The sequence below is a fragment of the Daldinia caldariorum genome, assembly GCF_022478825.1.
Source record: "Daldinia caldariorum strain CBS 122874 unplaced genomic scaffold F4812scaffold_4, whole genome shotgun sequence".
Lineage (NCBI taxonomy): Eukaryota > Fungi > Ascomycota > Sordariomycetes > Xylariales > Hypoxylaceae > Daldinia > Daldinia caldariorum.
Window position 1 is genome coordinate 459,047 of NW_025953040.1, and position 19,197 is coordinate 478,243.

The 19,197-nt window shown below is 49.1% G+C and overlaps 7 protein-coding genes across 7 annotated transcripts in view; 4 read left to right on the plus strand and 3 right to left on the minus strand.

The window, feature by feature from the left end:
- The first annotated feature begins 1,937 nt into the window (after positions 1 to 1,937).
- F4812DRAFT_420134 (alpha/beta-hydrolase) lies at positions 1,938 to 4,244 on the plus strand. Its single transcript, XM_047933417.1, has 5 exons — positions 1,938 to 2,181; positions 2,248 to 2,753; positions 2,812 to 2,974; positions 3,065 to 3,169; positions 3,242 to 4,244. Exons 2-5 carry the CDS (start codon positions 2,660 to 2,662, stop codon positions 3,918 to 3,920), a joined length of 1,041 nt encoding a protein of 346 aa, XP_047792044.1. The 5' UTR covers positions 1,938 to 2,181; positions 2,248 to 2,659; the 3' UTR covers positions 3,921 to 4,244.
- F4812DRAFT_420137 (FAD/NAD(P)-binding domain-containing protein) lies at positions 4,101 to 6,218 on the minus strand. Its single transcript, XM_047933418.1, has one exon. It carries the CDS (start codon positions 6,075 to 6,077, stop codon positions 4,425 to 4,427), a length of 1,653 nt encoding a protein of 550 aa, XP_047792045.1. The 5' UTR covers positions 6,078 to 6,218; the 3' UTR covers positions 4,101 to 4,424.
- Positions 6,219 to 6,452: 234 nt separating this feature from the next.
- On the minus strand, positions 6,453 to 9,348 carry F4812DRAFT_420139 (RNI-like protein). The gene is made up of 3 exons (XM_047933419.1): positions 8,981 to 9,348; positions 7,180 to 8,908; positions 6,453 to 7,014 (listed from the first exon to the last, which is right to left on the minus strand). Coding segments are annotated over exons 1-3 (1,818 nt in total). The 5' UTR covers positions 8,983 to 9,348; the 3' UTR covers positions 6,453 to 6,927.
- A 682-nt stretch (positions 9,349 to 10,030) lies between these two features.
- On the plus strand, positions 10,031 to 13,501 carry F4812DRAFT_301485 (SNF2 family N-terminal domain-containing protein). Its single transcript, XM_047931225.1, has 4 exons — positions 10,031 to 11,637; positions 11,691 to 11,901; positions 11,959 to 12,886; positions 12,957 to 13,501. Exons 1-4 carry the CDS (start codon positions 10,216 to 10,218, stop codon positions 13,183 to 13,185), a joined length of 2,790 nt encoding a protein of 929 aa, XP_047792047.1. The 5' UTR covers positions 10,031 to 10,215; the 3' UTR covers positions 13,186 to 13,501.
- A 706-nt stretch (positions 13,502 to 14,207) lies between these two features.
- F4812DRAFT_301493 (tRNA synthetases class I (M)-domain-containing protein) lies at positions 14,208 to 16,565 on the plus strand. Its single transcript, XM_047931226.1, has 3 exons — positions 14,208 to 14,547; positions 14,642 to 15,897; positions 15,972 to 16,565. Exons 1-3 carry the CDS (start codon positions 14,325 to 14,327, stop codon positions 16,266 to 16,268), a joined length of 1,776 nt encoding a protein of 591 aa, XP_047792048.1. The 5' UTR covers positions 14,208 to 14,324; the 3' UTR covers positions 16,269 to 16,565.
- An 83-nt stretch (positions 16,566 to 16,648) lies between these two features.
- F4812DRAFT_469818 (GNAT domain-containing protein) lies at positions 16,649 to 17,859 on the plus strand (the record flags this gene model as incomplete). The annotated part of the gene is made up of 3 exons (XM_047938911.1): positions 16,649 to 16,816; positions 16,949 to 17,028; positions 17,122 to 17,859. Exons 1-3 carry the CDS (start codon positions 16,795 to 16,797, stop codon positions 17,857 to 17,859), a joined length of 840 nt encoding a protein of 279 aa, XP_047792049.1. The 5' UTR covers positions 16,649 to 16,794.
- Positions 17,790 to 19,197, minus strand: part of F4812DRAFT_469820 (tryptophan synthase beta subunit-like PLP-dependent enzyme) — a gene marked incomplete at its 5' end in the record, with an annotated part of 2,073 nt that continues 665 nt past the window's right edge. Inside the window, one exon of the mRNA XM_047938912.1 lies at positions 17,790 to 18,949. Coding sequence (XP_047792050.1) covers positions 18,129 to 18,949 — 821 coding nt within the window. The 3' untranslated portion in view covers positions 17,790 to 18,128. The remainder of the gene's footprint in view (positions 18,950 to 19,197) is intronic.

The window sequence follows — 19,197 nt, forward strand, 5'->3', positions numbered from 1 at the left end:
CTGCTAGAGGTAGTCTTGGTCCTTCAACCGTGGTAGCTCGATAACAACAACGGCCGATTTCCGAAGCCAAGGGCTTATATGAGCAGGTAAAGTGTAGCATTCAAAGGTGTAGATTACCTAACCTAGGTGGTACTATGTATAATTCGTGTAAAGAGTCACCTGCATAGGTAGGATGGATAGGGTAGATCAAAATGGCGGTCACCTCGAAAGTCCACCGCTACCAGCGCAAATAAAGTCAAGAGGCTGACCTGACAGGTGTAGGAGCATTGCATCTCGGCAGTGAAGTCTTTAGCAGCTGACCTCTCGACCTCTTGTGACGTGTATTGTAAGGTTGTAAAAGGTAACAATGAGATGTGAGATGGATTATCATTGGTTTACGATAGCTATAGAGGTTAGTTATGGTAGCATGGACGCTACGAAGCATCGGGGAAGTAATCTCGATATGGATTTCAGCTTCCGATGCTATACTCAAAGCAGCTATAAAGATAAGCACGTTCCTGGAGATTTCCCCACGATCTACCACTATCGTTTTCTGCGTTGATCGTGATTTATGAGATTCTTGGTATAGTTATGCGTTTGTGCTTGAGGGAGAATTAAATACTTCCTGGTATTAACCTTGGGTACGAAATATAGGTACCTGGTACGCGACACTAATGCTACTAGCTCACCGAAAACCCGGTGAATTAGGGGACGGGATAGGTGGAGAAATATTGATAGGAGGTAGGTAGGTACCTGTTTAACGGGTAGGCAGCCTTGGCACTTCCAAGTTGCAGGTCAGCGTTACATCTCTCCGTAAGTTTTCGTAATCGTACTTGAAGAATTATCGTATTATAGGTACCGAGACCTATATTCAACCAGAACTAATAAGTAAGCGAAGTTACTAGTATAATTCTGACTTTACCAAATAAAGAGTACCTAAAGGTACGTAAAGAATATTATATCCTTAGGAGGCACGTTTGGTAATCAAGCTTGTTAATAATACCATACGTACACCTAAGTACCTAGGTGCCTACATTTTGCTAAGCAACGCACTCTTTAGTTTTATACGACTTACCTCTCTACCTCCGTATGTTCATCTCTCAAAGTCGAATATAATCAATCGAGTATAGGTAACAGATGTAGTTGATGCGCCATATTTACTAGCTCAGCCACGTTGAAGAAGGCGGGTTGTTTCAACAATTACTCGCATAATGTTTTAGGGGACTTTTCTTTTGGTGCCAGAGGTGCTGAAGTTGTGGGTAATTTGATGTTGTATTGGGAACATTTCTAACGAGTCGGCTCCTCCCACCAAAACTCGGCAATACCCATTGCTTACCTACCTCCTACCTGGTCCAATACGTAATCACCACCACAGTACCCCAAAAAGCAAAAAAATGCCAAAAAAGTGCCGAGCAGGGATCCCCACCTGAGCGCTTATGGCGTTATCCTTGAACGTGTAACAAACCTTAAGCACCTACCCAGAAGGTACATACACTCACGTGCCGGGCAGGTACCAGGGCAGCGGGCAAAGTTGATCAGGCTATCAGGTTGATCTATTTCCGTCTATTTGTGTTACGGACTGACAGCGTACCGTAGTAGACCCCTCATTAGGATTTAAGGTAGGAGGTAGATTTCGAATCCTATAATCCTGATTTGATACCTCACAACCCCTTCAATGTCTCATCAATTGTTATGCCATTTAAGCATAAAAATCAAATCGCTGAAGATATTGTCACAATGTTTCTACTACGTGCGCAGCTGAACAATCAAAGAGGGCTGGATTGTTTTGTATTCCCCGAGATGGAATGCCCTATATGGTGCACTGGACTTATATGTCTTACGAGACGAGTCTTATAAAGTTAAACTATCTTAGCTTTGGTCTTAGCTCTGGTAACACGCAGCGAATGAGAAGCTTTAAAATATTCCGCTTCGGGTATTAATTGGTTACTCTATTGTCCCTTTATGGACCAATCAATCCTCTTCACCGACCGTTGCACCCAACCTTCCCCTTCCCTACATGGTAACCAAAAAAAAAGGAAGAAAAAAAAGACACCACCTCAAATAATGTATTTCATGACCCTACCCCACAGGGGTCAATCCTCTGATTTCGAATATTTCGAATATTTCGGTCTAGTCATATCAAATGTCGACTCGCCCGCCTCTCTAAAGCGTTAGAAAAAGCTTGGAGACTGCCCGCTTAAGGTAGGTAATGTGTTATCCACGTATAACATGCGTGTTATTGTTAGTCTTAACATAGCTACCTCCTAGGGTACTATGTAGATAGGATTGTGGCGGAGACAAGCTCTTCCAGAAAGTTGAAACCCCCAGATCGGAAGAGCCATTATAGATGTTCTAAACGTGGATTGATAGATCCAAATTGGTTCAACCGAAACACGGACTTGCTACGACCATGTCTACACACGCCCCAGAGTAACCTACCTACATAGGTAGGTAGGTAGGTCGAAAGGGTATAGCGACTCGTTAGCGGGACCACATCGGCGTGTCTCGAAGCCATATTGTTGAGTTGTTGGGCTATTAACCCATTCTCATTCTCATCCTCATTCCCCATAATAAGTAAAGGGCATTCCGCGCAGAATGTCCATGCTTCATTCTCGTCTTCTTTAGCGTCATCCTTCAGCCGTCTCCTTCTCGTTCCCGCTTTTCCTCTTGACTGGTCAAGATGAAGCCGTTTAGCTACGCCTTGGTACCTGCCTTTGCCTTACTCGCTGCTGCGGGCCCGGTTCCCGCAACTCACTACGAGATTAGCAGTGGCAGTACGTGTTGCGGATCATCCCCAACTTGAACGAAACGATATACTAACAAAATAAACAGATACTGTTACCAACGCTGACGTTTCGATTTTGAAGTTCTTCTCTCAGTATGCCGGGGCTAGCTACTGTAACAGCGAGGTGGACTTAGGTTCTATCGTCACCTGCGCCGAAAACACCTGTCCGGATGTCACAGCTGCTGGTGCTAAGGTGGTAGCAACCTTCTCGTAAGTTGATATCATCATCATAATCATATGTTGAATTCCAAGCGTGGAATGTACACAAGGAAATAACACATCAGGCTAATGCTTTATAAGTGGACACCTCACCGATATCCAAGGCTTCGTCGCGACCGATGACAAGAATGAGCTGATCGTGGTATCTATAAGAGGAACTCATTCCATTCGTAACTGGATAGCCGAGTAAGTCTAACTTCTAATATACTCTTAGTATGTATATACCTATCACGAACACCCCGTCTAACCTCAAAATAGTCTTTCTTTCGTCCCGCTTCCTTGCCACCTCGTGGATGGCTGCTTAATGCATACTGGCTTCCACGTGTCGTGGAAAGAGATAGAAGATAAACTACTTAAAGGCGTAGCAGCGGCTAAGAAAGCCAACCCTTCTTACGAAATTATCTTCACGGGGCATTCCTTGGGCGGAGCAGTTGCCACGGTCGCCGCCGGCTATGCGCGGGAGAAGGGCTACAAACTCGATCTCTACACGTACGGCAGCCCGCGCGTAGGCAACAAAGCCCTCGTCGATTTCATCACGGCCCAGCCGGGCGGCGAGTACCGCGTGACGCACTCGGACGACCCGGTCCCGCGCCTGCCCCCCATCTTCGCCGACTACCGGCACACGAGCCCGGAGTACTGGCTGTCGACCGGGAGCAACGACACCGTGACCACGTACGCGGCCGCGGACGTCAAGGTGTGCAGCGGCTTCGCGAACACCCACTGCAACGGCGGCACCGGCGGGCTCGACGTCGACGCCCACCTGTCGTACTTCGGGCACATCAGCGGGTGCGGTCCCGACGGCCTCCCGTTCAAAGAACGGAGGACCAGGCAGAGGGAAGTCACGGATGATGCGGAACTGCTTCAGCGGCTGGAGGAATGGGCGGCTCTGGACCGGCAGATTTCTTCGACGCTGGAGAACGATTCCCCTTCCGCTTAAAAAGCTTATTTAAGTATCTATCTGCGTGTCCTCCGGTAGGAGTCTTTTCGGTTCTACTACGGTAGACGGATATGAAGCAGCCTAGCGCTGTATTTCCTAAAGGGTTTTTTTTTATCATTAGCATGGAGCCGGCGTTATGAGGCAGACGTTTATGATGATTTGGTTATGGGAAATCATGTTGCATGGTTACCTAAGACTTGGGTAGTCTTAACTGTTTTATACTTGTATATTATCGCATACCTTAGGTTAGGTACCTTAGGTAGGTACCTACCTTGTATATAGCTATTCCCTACGCATATGGGTCTTTTTGTAATTAACTACCTGTTGAACTATTTGGTTCAGTATATACTCTTGATATGATATGATGTGAGATATCGTAACTAGCTTTCTCTTTCTAACTATGATCTGGTCTGGCTTGGTCTATACCTATATACATACCTCCTATATACCTTATCTCTTCTAATATCCTAACCTAGAGGCAATATACATACATCTCTGCCCCCTTCACCCAGCAACATCTAAATGCGGATCCTTCCCCTCCACATCCTCCGCCTTCTTCCCCTCTACCTCCTCCGGCATATACCGAAACCCCAGCTCCTCCAGGGTCTTGGCCTGTCTGCCCGTCTTCTCGAACTGCATCTTCGCCTCGATATATATGCCCCTCTGCCAGAGCATCTGCGCGTCCCAATGCGGCGGCTCCTTGCCCTTCTTCTTCCCTTCTTCATCCGTAGTAGTGTCCTTCTCCAGCCACTCGTAGATCTCGTTGATATACGCCCCGTCCCCGCCCTTGGGGAACACGTGGTACTTCTCGTCGCTGACCCGCTTCTCGCCTTCTTCGCGCGACCACGACTCGAGGACGGAGAGGGGCGGCAGAGGCAGGGTGTTCGACCACAGGCGCGCGAGGACCGCGCCCTGCGCCTGCGCGAGCGGGAAGGGGATCACCTTGATCGGCAGCCCCGGGAACGCGAGCGTCGGGTGCCCGATGTGCAGGAAGTGCTTGGCGAGGCCGTGGACCTTGCGGCCGTTGGTCACGAGCGGGAGGCTGGGCAGGAAGGGGAAGGTGAAGAGGTAGCCCGTGCAGAAGAGTACAGCGTCGACGTCCTTTTCAATTCTCGTCTCTTTTTCTTTTTCTCCTCCTCCCTTTGCCTCTCCCTCTTCCTCTTTCTTTCCAACGCCATTTCCATCCTCATCCTCGTCGTCATCACTCTCATCTAGGGGGAAAAACTCCACCCCCCGCTCCTCAACCAAAAACCTCTTAATCCGCCCGACCTGCACGACGTCCCCGCCTCCTATATGCTCGAGCGTCTCGCTGGGCGCGGCGCTCTGCGCCGAAAGCACCAGCGGGCGCCTGCACACGCGGCGTATCTGGGCCGCGATATCGAGCCCCGACGCGCCCGTCCCCACGACCACGACCTTCTTCCCGCGGAACGGCTCCGGGGCACGGTACGTCTTGGAGTGCGAGACGACGCCCGGGTGCGCGGCGTGGAACGCGCGCAGCCCCTCGATCGAGCCCGGGATGTACGGCGTCGAGTAATGCCCCGAAGCCACGACCACCGCGTCGTACGTCTCCCTGCGCTCCTCCCCCGTCCGCAGGTCCGTCGCGCGCACGTCCCATTGCTCGCGCCCGCGCGGGCGGAAGGCGTCCGTGCGCACCGCCACCGAGGTCACTTGCGTCGAGAACCGGATCAAGTGGCGGACGTCGCGCGCGTACTCGACAAGGTAGGCCTGGACGTCGGCGCGGGAGGGGAATATCGCGCAGCCGTCTGGGAAGTCGAGATCCGCGTAATGCATGAGGGTGTGGGGGATATTCGTGTGCAGGTCGTCGTACATGGGGGAGGGGAACAACGGCACCCTTTCCTTTTCATTGCCCTCTCCCTTTCCCTCCTCGAAAACCGGCGGATCCATCCTCTCCGGATGCGCGTCCGTCTGCGGCACGGGCACCGACTCGGGCGGCCTGGGCACGGGGCTGTAGTTCCACACGCCGCCGACCTCGGCCTGCTGCTCGAAGATGTCGACGCGCGGGAATGCGCCGTCCTGCGCCAGCAGGTATTTCGCTACGGCGAGGCCGCTTGGGCCGGCGCCGATGATGGCGATCTTCTTTACGTTGAACGGCTGCGGCTTGGTGGCCGTGGGGAGAGATGAGGAGGAGGAGCCCATTATTATTTATTCCGGGATGAGGGGGAGCCGGGACGTCCCGGGATGGAGAAGTGCGGAGTAATTAATATACGGTTGAGTTGTTTTATAGTAGTTGATATCTTGGATTTATTGTTTTGGAAAGAAAAAAAGGAAAAAGAAAAAGATTTGGTGGTTATACTATTCTAAACTGTAATGTAATAAGGGAAAAAGAGAAATATCTATACTCTTAAGTTAGACATATCCGATCATTAAATATAAGGAAAGAAAATAAAAAAATAATACAACATATCGAATGATTATCGGGGTGGATCACACTTAAGGGCGAACAAAAGTCGATGGCGCAATTCGGAGCTACGGTTATCTACGGCGTGACCTCCCGGCGCTACAACCATGTACGTATGAGTCTTGTGTAATTATAGATTATAAGAAAATCACTCGCATTGCTAAGCTAGTATATCGTGCTTCCTGGTATCGGACAAACAATAAGTCTTGCTAACTGCCTGGATGTTTGCACATTTATTATGAGCTGAGAAGTAACCCAGCAAAGCACATCGAGATTGTTGACTCGCGATGAAAGATTATTATTGTCAATAACCTTTCGGTAGCATCGTCCGTAACGTGCTCATCGATTGACCATTTATAACGGCAACGTATTTCGGAGAAAATCACGCGTAGCTGAGCAAAGCAATTCCTGCCACACCTTAGGCTGGCTGGATAGGCTGAACGACCTGTTCTCGGCGTTCGTGCTTCATGTAGAGATCATCGCAAAAAACCATTAACTGGACTCAATGCCGTAAACACCTAACACCAAACCCCTGAAATGCCTTTTGAAGTCGGGTATCGTGAAAAGGAATATAAAACACTCTCCGATTTAATCCTCGGTGCCTTCAATGATCATGCCCATCGCATTAGGGACACCGACCAAAATCTTGCCTCTAGGGACACGCACATCCTTCACCTAGACACGCCATTCTGTTAGTCACATCTGGTTTTAAATATGTGGAAATTCTATAGCAAACATAAAAGGGAACATTGAATAGGGGAAACAGTGTACTGCTCGTTCGCTGGATTTATCCAATACCAACTGAGAAAAAAAAAAAAAAGGAAAAGAAAAGAAACTTACCTTCATGCATCCAAAGACGTTCAGTCTCTTTAGTCTAGGGCAACTTTTGAAAATCAGCCCGACGATCAAGTCTGTTACCTCCTCGCAGAAACTGATCTCCATGTCTAAGAGATCAGGATACACCTGACCGACGGCAAACACATCCTCAAACGCTTCGCCAGATACGTGTCTGCATCCATGGATGTTGAGCTTTCTTAAGTGTTTGCCCGAATGCTTCATCAAGGCTCGGAAACCGGCCGAGCAGAAGCCGACCATATGCTGGTTCAATCTGGGATTTGACGAGTCGACGTGACGGCATAGTTCCAAGTCTACAATTTGAAGGGGCTTGTTCTTCCAGTCTTTGAAGAGTCTAGCAAAGCCCGCATCGGTCATAGCCTCGCTATTTGTAATGCGGAGCTTAACTAACCGAGTGCAGTGATCATGGATTGCGTCGAGCAGGCGATCGTCAACCTGTGGAACATCTCTGATAGAAAGGGTATATAACTGATGCCCTAATTTCTGTACGACATTGACATAGGGCATTGTCTGCGTCTGATTGACAAGGCGTAGCCCCAAATGCTGGAGTTGAGGAAGCTGCGCGATGTGTTCTATTCCCTTGTCGGTGACAGCTTGGTTGTGGTAAATCTTCAGTCGGTTCAGAGATGGGCAGTAGCCGGGTAAAGACTCTATAGTCTTATCACCGAAATACCGATCGGTGAAATAGACACGAAGGCTCTCAAGGCTCTGTCCCTTGGCCTTTAGGTATTTCTCCCAATATTCATCGGTAATGAGATTTGCGCCGGATATATAAAAGGTTTCCAGGGCAATGTGTCTTCCTATCAAGTACTCCATAACCTCATCTTTGAATTGAATCGCGTTGCGCAGCTTCAGGGCCTTGAGACTGGAGCACACCTGGAAAATTCGCATGTAGTCATTTGAATTCAAGCGGCCTCCATCGTATATCATAATATCATGAGTTTGAGGCTGAAGAAATAGATTCAGAGTGTCGGGACCCATAAGACGACGTTTGGACAAATGTCTAGAAACGCGATCGATAGCTGGTAAAGGTAGGTCACCGAGGTCGTCGGCAAGATGGATATTGTTGGCCAACGTCTCAACGCAGAGGGTCATCAGGGTCTTGACTCCAATCTGGCCATCTAGTATAAGACTCTGGATCTTTCTTCGTTCACGTTTAATAGGAACCCCAGTGGCCTTTTGCTTGCCTTTCTTAGAAGCGTCCCTAGCAGCATTCTCTTCTTTGGTTAGCTTCATGCTGCACTGGGGACAAAGCAGGCCCCCTTCCGGGCCGGCACGCGAATACGCAGTCACTGTAAATCGTTTGTGGCATTCCTCGCAGTTTGCTAGCTGGCCAGGCATGGGACCTGCGCTTCGTTCAAGTGCGTCCTCGTCAGACTCGTTGTCCGGGTCGTTTCGGCGAGACTTGCGTAGCTTGGATGGTTTAGAGTTCTTGATTTTCTCTGTAGCAGCAACTGCCGACTTGCGCTTACGAGTTGTGGCTTGTCGGGTACTTGTAGAAACTAAAGACTCAGCATCATCTTCATCATTCTCAGCAGTCTCTGGAGCCTCTGCAGGTTCTACGTTCTGAGCTATTGATGAGGATGCTGCGGCTTGGTCTGCGACAGCAGCCCTAAGTCTCGCCTCATGATTAGCTCGGATCTGCCTTGCCGAGATATTTTGGGAAGCTAGGTAGTCTGTGAGGGCAGACCGAGGTCCCCGAATGTTTCGCTGCCTGAATCGAACTGTTAGCTTTACTTTGGGGCAATCTGGCAATGGTAAAGTAGTATAGAAAAGTATGACGTACATATTTTCAGTTTAGATGATTTTTTATATTCATCTATGGTGTTTGCTATAAAGCGACGACGACCGGCGATTTAGATGAAATATGGTGGATATTATGTTGAGTTGAGTTGAGCCTCACCCGAAAAAAAAACATGGGATGAAATATCACAGGTCGCCGAAATGGAGGTGAGTGTAGTAGTAATTAGTTGTAAGTTACTACTCTTAGGTAGACAAGGCAAACACCCTGAGTAAGTGCTTATTATTAGTTACCAGCCCCTAATCAAAGTTTCTCAAGCTTTATACTATATTAATCATACCCCTGTACGAAGCAGTCTTGTTAAAAAAAAGAAAGAAAAAAAAGAAAGTGAACTGACTCAGTGAACAAATAAGATAGTGCAATAAAGTCAAAGAATTAACAGGGACTGACGCCACTGGGCACAGCTAAAAGCGCGTTAAGTGGTTCCGTTTCAGGCAGCAACCTTATCAGTTTAATTGCTTTTTAGCGTAGCTGCTATCCGTGCCAGGGTACCTGAGAGGGACAGTGGCGGGACCCCCTTTCCCGCTAGAATCGCTAGAATCGCTAGAATCGGAGGATGGGTGTACCTGCAGGGGGTTTAAGTGCTAGCTCTCTAATTCTATTGGTTACCTTTATGGAAAGACCCGCCTTAGTACCCACCTGGTGCTCACTTAGTACCTTCTCCAGGGTCGATCAAGTCACGAGTTTGCGTGTAGTAGTCGCGCCTTGAGAACATTTTTAGACCCACTTCCTTCTTTCCCTTCTATCTTCCCCCACTAAATCTTCATACGCCTCTCTCTCCGGTCTGGAATCTTTCTCATCTCCATCATCAATGATCAACAACCCAACCCGATCTGGCCCTACTTTCTAGCGCACTGAGATCTCCCATTGTTGATTAGAATAGAACTAAAGGTACATCCTTTACGAAATAACCCCTTTGGTGGAATATCCACTGCATTTATTCATTAATAATTGGAGGCAAAGGCAGAGTTGAAAAGGCAAAAGCAAATCCCCGGCGACTTTGATCTTCTTTGCCTGCCCTATTTCTTACATATTGCCTAGGCGCCCTACTTTAACCCTCCCATTCACCACTCCTTAACTTTTTTTTTCAACCATTAATTATCTGCACATATGTGATTTATGATAAACATATATGTGCTAACCACTATCTCTTTTCTTCATCGGCGATCATCACTTTTAATCCCATTGCTGGTTTTCACGTTCACAACATTTCCAACGCCATGGCGCCACGAACCCGACGCTCGAAGGTTGCAGAGGAGAGCTCCGCAACAGACAGTGCTAGCACTACTGCCTCACAACCTGTTGTTCCCCTACGCCGTGGAAGATCCTCTAAGATTACCACTATTGATAGCAATTCAGCTATTTCAGACAGCGGGTATTCAACACCTGCAACTAGTAATCCTGTTACTCCTGCGCCCTCTATCACGAGCAAGCCTCCTCAACCCAAAAGTAGGGCACGGTCGCGCCTGGTTGTTGAGTTGCCTGAGCTCCCCAAAGACTCAACCTCGACAAGCAGCAAGTCTAACAGGCGCATCTCTACAACTTCGTCTAGAGGTGTCACACGTCGCCGGCCTGCCCCCATTGCCTATACTGAAGAGGATTCGGAAGATGATATAAATATGGAGGAGGCACCTCGTGAAGATCCTGCCCCTGCTAAGGGCAAGATGGTTACTAGTCGCAAGCGACCCAGTGCTGTGATAGCCCATAATTCTGATGCCGAAAGTGATATTCCTCTTTCATCAACTCGAGTCTTTAAGAAGCCAAAACTTACCGACCCTATGAGTGATGATGAGCCCGACTCAGAGTTGGATGATGAGGAGCCTATTGATGATATGTCCGAGGCTTCTAGCACATATGCTCTTGATGAAGATGAAGATGAAGATATCTCAGAACCCGACTCCGATGATCCGATCACCGATTCCCACACAACCGTGCAGGCAGCTTCTCAAGCAGTCTCACAAGCAGCCTCACCTACAGCCTCACATACTGCTTCAACTATGGCTGCACGTACACCTCAGCGTGGGTTTACTTTTACCCGCTCGCGTCGTATTCGTCGTCCTCTAAACAGAAAGGAAAGGATGAGGATGAAGTTAACCAAGCATCATCCAGAGCTCGAAACCATGTGGGATGACCTTGAAAGCATGCCTGTTCTCAAGGCCAAAAAGGCCGAGCAGCCGATCACCATCTCCCGCCAGTTGAAACCGTTCCAACTCGAAGGTCTTTCCTGGATGAAGGCTATGGAATTAACAAAGTGGAAGGGTGGCCTACTTGGAGATGAGATGGGTCTTGGCAAAACTATCCAAGCGGTGTCTTTAATCATGTCCGACTACCCAGCAAAAGCACCGTCTCTGGTGCTCATGCCACCTGTTGCCTTAATGCAATGGACATCTGAAATCGAGTCCTACACAAATGGAAAGCTAAAGACTCTAGTATTCCATGGCACCAATGCCAAGGCCAAGAAATTGACAACCAAAGAACTTAAAAAGTTTGACGTTATCTTGATGTCCTATAATACCCTGGAGTCCTTGTTCCGCAAGCAAGAGAAAGGTTTCAAGAGGAAAGAGGGCACGTATAAGGAGAAGAGTGCTATCCACCAAATTAAGTTTCACCGCGTGATTCTCGACGAGGCTCATTGTATCAAGGTAGGCCTGTAGAACCTTTCTCTATCTGCTCCTAAGCTAACAGATTTCCAAAGTCCAGAAACACCATGACTGCGAAGGCATGCTTTGCGCTCAAAGTTGAGTATCGCTGGTGCTTGACCGGAACCCCCTTGCAGAACCGAATCGGAGAGTTCTTTTCGCTGCTTCGATTTCTCAAGATTACCCCATTCGCGGAATACTTTTGCAGAGAGTGTAGCTGTGCCAACCTCGAATGGTCTGCGGACGAGCACAAGAATTGCAAAGATTGTAAGTTCTTACAAGCAAAATTCAAGCTTTGCCTTCCCCTTCGCTAACGCGCCTCAGGTGGCCATTACATGATGTTGCATGTTTCGGTTTTCAATCAAGAACTTCTGCATCCTATCTCCCGCAGCGGTAACCGCGGCGAAGGCAAAGAAGCCCTTGCTAAATTACGTCTTCTTACGGACCGGATCATGTTGCGCCGTCTCAAGAAAGATCATACAAATGCCATGGAACTTCCCGTCAAGGAGGTCTACGTGGATCGCCAATTCTTGAGCGAAGAGGAGAACGACTTCGCGAAAAGCATCACGGATAACAGCCAGCGCAAGTTCGACACTTATGTGGCGCAAGGCGTTCTTCTTAACAACTACGCCAATATATTTGGTTTGATTATGCAGATGCGCCAGGTCGCCAACCATCCTGATCTAATCTTGAAGAAGAATGCACAGGGAGGACAGAACATATTAGTCTGCTGCATCTGCGACGAACCTGCTGAGGAGGCGATTCGGTCCAAGTGCAAGCATGACTTCTGCCGCTCTTGTGCGCAGCATTATGTCAATTCCCAGGGGGCTCCAGACTGTCCTCGCTGTCACATCCCTCTATCTATCGATCTAGAGCAGCCTGAGATTGAGCAGGACGCAATACTTGTCAAGAAATCGTCCATAATCAATCGCATCAAAATGGAGAACTGGACATCGTCGTCTAAGATTGAGCTGCTCGTTCATGAGCTCCACAGGCTACGATCGGACAGTGCTTCACACAAGTCGATCATCTTCTCGCAGTTTACTACAATGCTCCAACTGATTGAATGGCGTCTTCGAAGAGCCGGCATCACAACAGTCATGCTTGACGGAAGCATGACGCCGGCTCAGCGACAAGCTTCCATCGATCATTTCATGAAGAACGTCGACGTAGAGTGTTTCCTGGTGTCGTTGAAAGCGGGTGGCGTCGCCCTGAATCTTACAGAAGCGTCGCGGGTGTTCATTGTCGATCCGTAAGTTGCTATTCCTTACCTACCCGTATAGGATAAATATCTAATATGCTAACCTTTTTTTTGTGTGTAGGTGGTGGAATCCAGCAGCAGAGTGGCAATCGGCCGACCGATGCCATCGCATCGGACAGACACGACCATGCATCATCAAGCGCCTCTGTATCGAGGATTCCGTGGAGAGTCGTATAGTTGCGCTACAGGAGAAGAAAGCGAACATGATTAGATCGACTGTCAATTCGGATGAAGCCTCGTTGGAGGCTCTCACACATGAAGACCTCCAATTTCTCTTCAAGGGATCTTAGATTTTTTTTCCTCCTCTTTTTTCGTTACACATTCCCACTTTCAGTGCCACGTGTGTTTCGGTGGCGTTACCCGTACTCTCGGGAGGGTTGATTGTGTTAGTCTTCCTTTCGGCCTTCTTTCCTTTTAGTTCTCGAGGACATCGGATTCCGGCTTTGATAATCTCAATTAGCAACTTGCGTGGGATGGTCGTTTCACTTTTGCAATACGATTTTCATCAATGGCAACGTCATATCTCTACGGTTATGATATGAATCTTGCCCCTCCAAGACTACAATCTGTCTTATATTCGGCGCGTTACGTTTACAGACAAGGTAACATCTACTCAGGATGTTGTTGTTATAGACAACAATGACTACAGAAAAGGAAGAACCCCTTCTTTTGTTGCCCTTCCGGCTTTCAACTTCGATTCGACACAAAAGCCTAATTCGGTTCCCTCCTGGAGCGCACCTCTCGACAACATCAGTCTAGCTCTAACTAGGTTGTTGTAGCCTTTGGCAAGAATTACTCTTGGCCTCAGCCTAATTTTGGTTTTACTAGTTACCTACCTAGTACCTACTTAGGTACCTGGTATATTTTTTAATCCTCTTTCCTGAACGATATATTCGCACTGGCACTGGCGCTGGCACTGGTATCACATGATTTTCCCTTTATGACAAGTTAGGGGAGGCATGACTTGACGTCTATAATAGGGACTATATGGGGACAAAGTGATTGATGATAACCCTCGGCGCAAGTTTCCTTTTCCCAGATGGATGCTGCATGACATGATTTGCAAAAAAGTGTCTACGATTGCTTTATATCGTCCCATTGTGTGCTGTAGCTAGGCATTTTCTCAGATAGCTATGATTTTTGCTCTGAAATGATAGGTACCTACCTAAGGACGTACAATACATATAAGTAAAGATGCTATGACGTAGTGGCTTTTATCAAGTACAATACTTCGTACCTAGGTACCTAAGGTAAGGTCAGTTGCCCCACCAAGTCTTTAATCGGATATAGCATTCCATTTTCGCCGATGTCTTTTTTTTTTTGTAATAAAAAGAAAAAAGAAAAAAACATCCCACTTTCAAGATGGAAGGATGGATTAGCATTAGCTCTAAGCACGTCGCAATTGCAAAAGACGATAAGCTTTTAGGTCATGAAGAGCCATTTGGGGGCCTTGAGCCGGCAATTGTCGACAGTTAGAGCTGGGCAAAGGGCACGCGCGGGTTGGATATGCCAGTCATGCCAGTCACTTCAGTTACCTCAGTCACTTAGAAGCATCAAGGCTTCGCGCAAGCTGTTCACCAGCAGCGCAGCTCTCCGAGAGCTCAAGGACAAGCCGTATTACGTGACGAGTCCCATTTTCTACGTCAATGCATGTAAGTTTTGTTAAGTCTTGCAAAGTCTTGCATGGATAATGTTTGTTATAACAAATCAACCGTGGGCTAATTTGAGTTCGGTCTTGTCTAAAAGCTCCTCATGTCGGCCATCTATATAGCATGGTTATAGCAGATGTGCTCAAGCGATGGCAGGTCCTCAAAGGCAAAGAAGCAATACTGAGCACGGGAACCGACGAGCATGGGATGAAAGTCCAACGCGCGGCAGAGCTGCAAGATATCCAACCAAAAGCTCTATGCGATACCAACTCCGAAACGTTTAAAGACCTGGCCAACAAAGCTAATATTTCGTACGATCACTTCATTCGAACGACGGACCCGGATCATAGAGAGGCAGTTGAGTACTTCTGGTCGAGGCTGAGAGAAAGCGGGTATATATACGAGACGAAACACGAGGGTTGGTACTGCGTTAGCGATGAGACGTACTATCCCGAGTCTATGATCGAGAAGCGCGTGTCGCCTATAACAGGGAAACCGTTTACCGCCTGCGCCGAGACGGGTAGTGCCGTGGAATGGACCGAAGAGAAGAATTACCACTTTCGACTAACGGCCTTTCGAGAAAAACTACTCCAGTTCTACTCCGATAACCCGAGCTGGGTCACCCCTCAAAATCGCTTCTCCGAGGTGATCAGCTGGGTCCAGAATAACCTGGAGGATTTGTCTATATCCCGTCCCGTGAGCCGCCTTGACTGGGGTATTCCTGTACCCGACGACCCGAGCCAGACGATTTACGTGTGGGTTGACGCTCTGATTAACTACATCACGGTGGCGGGATATCCCGTGTGGCCTCCTGGTTCCGAACACGCTAAGGGCTGGCCGGTAGACATTCATGTGGTTGGGAAGGACATCGTGCGCTTCCATGCCATTTATTGGCCTGCGCTGCTCATGGCCCTGGACCTACCCTTACCGAAGCGCATCCTCAGCCACGGCCACTGGATGATGAGCCGGCAAAAGATGTCCAAGTCGGTCGGCAACGTCGTGAACCCATTCTTCGCTCTCGACCGATTTGGCGTGGATACCATGCGCTATTTCCTGATATACAACGGCGCCATGTCCTCCGATGCCGATTACAGCAACGAGTTTATCGTCGACAAGTACAAGAAGGGATTGCAGGGCGGTCTGGGTAATCTGCTCAACCGGATTACGAGATCGAAGAACTGGAATATCAGAGACGCGGTAGTGTCTATGCACGGCAAGCAGTCTGAGTTGGTCTCTACTTCGGTCAAAATGCAGAAGGAATATCTAGAGTCTATCGTAAAGGAGGTCTCAAACCGTATGGACGAACTCAATCCCAAGAGGGCGCTGCAGGCTATTATGGAATTCGTATTCGAGGTAAGCCCCCCGCCAAGAATTTCATTCCTACTACACCCTTCATTTCCACAGTAATATTCTTACAAGCGCTACAGATAAATAGGTTCCTGCAAGACGCAGCGCCGTGGGATAGGAGCAAGGCAGGTGACACGGCGGCCGTGGAGCAGATCATCTTCTTTGCGGCCGAGTCGGTGCGCGTCGCGGGTATCCTGCTTCAGCCGTTCATCCCCGAGAAGTCGGGCCAGCTGCTCGATAGGCTCGGCGTGAGCCTCGATCGGAGGACGCTGGAACACGCGCGACTGTATGCGGACGATGGGTATGGAACGCCGACCGTTCCGCTGGGCGAGGGCGCGCAGAGCAGTTTGTTCCCGCCGCTGCCTGTTGAGGATTAAGGAAGAAGCCTAGCTTTGAAAGTGGTAGAGAGAAGGCGGTTGTGTATAGTAGATATCAACTGTGTAGATTTGGATAAAGGGTTACACGTGTATGCAAAGGCTGAGATAGATACCCTACGGCAAATTCCCCTTTTATATGCATTCGTCTGACAGTATAGCTCAGCTTGGTTGCTATACGATTAAGGTCGTGGTAATGAGTATCTAAGGGTTTCATTGATATCTTGAATGATTCATAAGAATTAAACTTAGGAGACCTTTCTAATAATCGTTATAATGGTATATTCTTTCTCCCTCTTGTGTGGTTGTTGCTATAATCCTACCTTGTTTGGTGGTGTTGGTATTTTAGTTCTGAGCTGTTTAAACAAACATGTGACTAAAATAAAATATTTTGCGACTTTGATTTATTTATTTTACACTTATAACCAACCTTCCATTAATTCCAAAGACCATTACGTTTTATGATACGATCAAAATATGCAACACGAGATACGGATACGCTTAATACTTGCAAGAATCCCACACGACGATGAGGTTGAATGAGAATACTGGTGAGTTCAATCTCTCTCTCGCCCCTCATCTCACCTCACCCCGCCGCTCGACTCATACCAACCTACCAACGAGCTACCTACCTACCCATCGAAGCCACAAGAGATAAATCGGCTAATACTCAACCCCAACAGCGGTATCGACCAGCAGAGTCCTGCTCGTGCCATACGATGCGCACCACGTGGAGAAATACCACCAGTGGATGGAAGATCCCGTACTTACCCCCTTTCTCTCTCTCTCTCTCTCTCCTCCTTCTTCTTAGCACCAAGACTAAATAAAACTAATGATATACATAAATATATCCCAGTCCATCCGCGAAGCCACCGCCTCCGAACGCCTCTCGCTGGAAGAAGAGTACGAGAACCAGGCGTCGTGGCGCGAGGCCTCGGATAAGCTTACGTTTATCGTGTGCGCACCGCTGTTACGAGGTGCTGCTGGTGGTGGTAATGGCTCTTCGGATGCGCGAGAGAAGAAGGGATCTGTGGTAGCGGGGGTAGTAGACGCGGCGGATAGGATGGTCGGGGATGTTAATCTGTTCTTGAGTCCCTGGGATGATGACGATGATGATTATGACGAGAAGGGGGAGGGGGAGCAGGGTGGTGATGACAAGGAACGGAAGGGAGAAGATGCAAAGACGTATTACACCGCGGAAATCGACATCATGATTGCGGACCCGCGGTGCCGGGGTAAAGGACTAGGTCGTGCAGCCGTCGCTACGTTCCTGTCCTTCGTGCGGAGGCATCTGGACAGTATTCTAGCCGAGTACACCGCAGGCTCGCTCAACGGCGCCGAGCGTAACGGGAAACCCGTGCTTAGAGACGTGGTGGCCAAGATCAACGCGGAGAACACGGCCAGCATCGTGCTGTTCAAGGCGTTGGGGTTCGAGCAGCGGGGCGAGAGGAATTACTTTGGCGAGATACGCATGGTGTTCGAGGGGTTTGGGGGGGCGGACGGGTGGGAAGGGAGGAGGGATTCGGGGGTTATGGGCGAGGGGTATGAGGAGTTGGTTTATGATAGGTTGAGGTTGAAGATGGGGGTGGAATAGATGGTGGTGATGATGGCTAACGCTATAATAGAGATTCGAGTAGATACCTTACCTAGGTAGGTAGGTAGATATAGAAAAGGTCTATCAGTGCCTTATGTGCAGCCCAACTTGGTCTCCTACGATCGTGAAGATATATTCCCCAACTCTATCGTATGTACAGTACCTAGAGGTATATATATCCTCGCATCGTCCTTATACCTTTTATACTATACTATACTATAATACCAACCCATCCACCCATCCCTCTATCTACCCCCTTATAAAATATATCACCACTTCACCTCCCCCCCATACCTCTCCTCATACCCCCTCAATATCTCCGCGCTAACATTAGCCCCGCCGCACACCACCACAACCACATTCTTCGCCCTCCACTCCTCGTCGCTAATCCCTTTCTCCCCCCCTCCTCCTATATACCTCCTCAGATCCCCGTTATACACCGTGGAGATCGTCGCCCCGCACGCCGCCTCCACCAGCATCCTCTCGTCGTCCGCGAACCTAACGCTCGCCACGGCGGCCTCCGCGTCCGTCACCACCGCGCTCTTCAGTTGTCCCGCCGCCTCCCGCGCCCACCGCCACGTCCGCTCCGATACCCGCGGCGCGCCCAGGCTCGTCGCGATGCTGGTGATCGCCGGGAGCGTGACGAGCTCGCCCGCCGCGACGCTCTGGTGCAGGCTATCCGCGCCGATCGTCTCGACCGCCAGGACGAGAGGTTCCTTCCCCTCTCCCCCCTCATTTCCCCCCTCTTCCCTCTCATCTCCCCTTTCTTCCCCTTCTCCCCTTTTATCCCCTTTTCCTCCTTCACCACCGCCACCACCACCACCAAAATGCCTCCGCACCCCATCCATAACGCCATTCAGCAGGCCTCCCCCGCCGCAATTGCACACGACGCCATCGAGCCGGGCGACGCCCAGGGCCGCGAGCTGCGCGGCCAGCTCGTCGACGAGGGTGCTGGCGCCCGCCCAGAGGTCCGGGTGGTCGAAGGGCGGCACGTAGACCCCGCCCGGGTCGCGCGCCAGGAGCGCCGCGCGCAGGTGCGCGTCCGCGTGCGCCCAGTTGCTGCCGACTTGGTGGACTTGGGCTCCGAGGACTGCGGCGGTGGATAGGTAGATGTGAGTTAGTTATTATATGTTCTTCTTTATCTTCTTCTTCTGCTCAGTAGAAAGAGAAAAAAAAAAAGAGAGAGAGAGAGAGAGAAAAAAAAAGGGGGGGGGGGGGGGGGGTTTTTTTATTTTTTTTTTAGCTTTTTTTTTTTTTTTTTTGGGGTAATAAAAAAATTAAAAAAAGAGGAAATAAAAAAAAAAAAAAATTCGAGATAAATAACAAACAAGTTTTGTT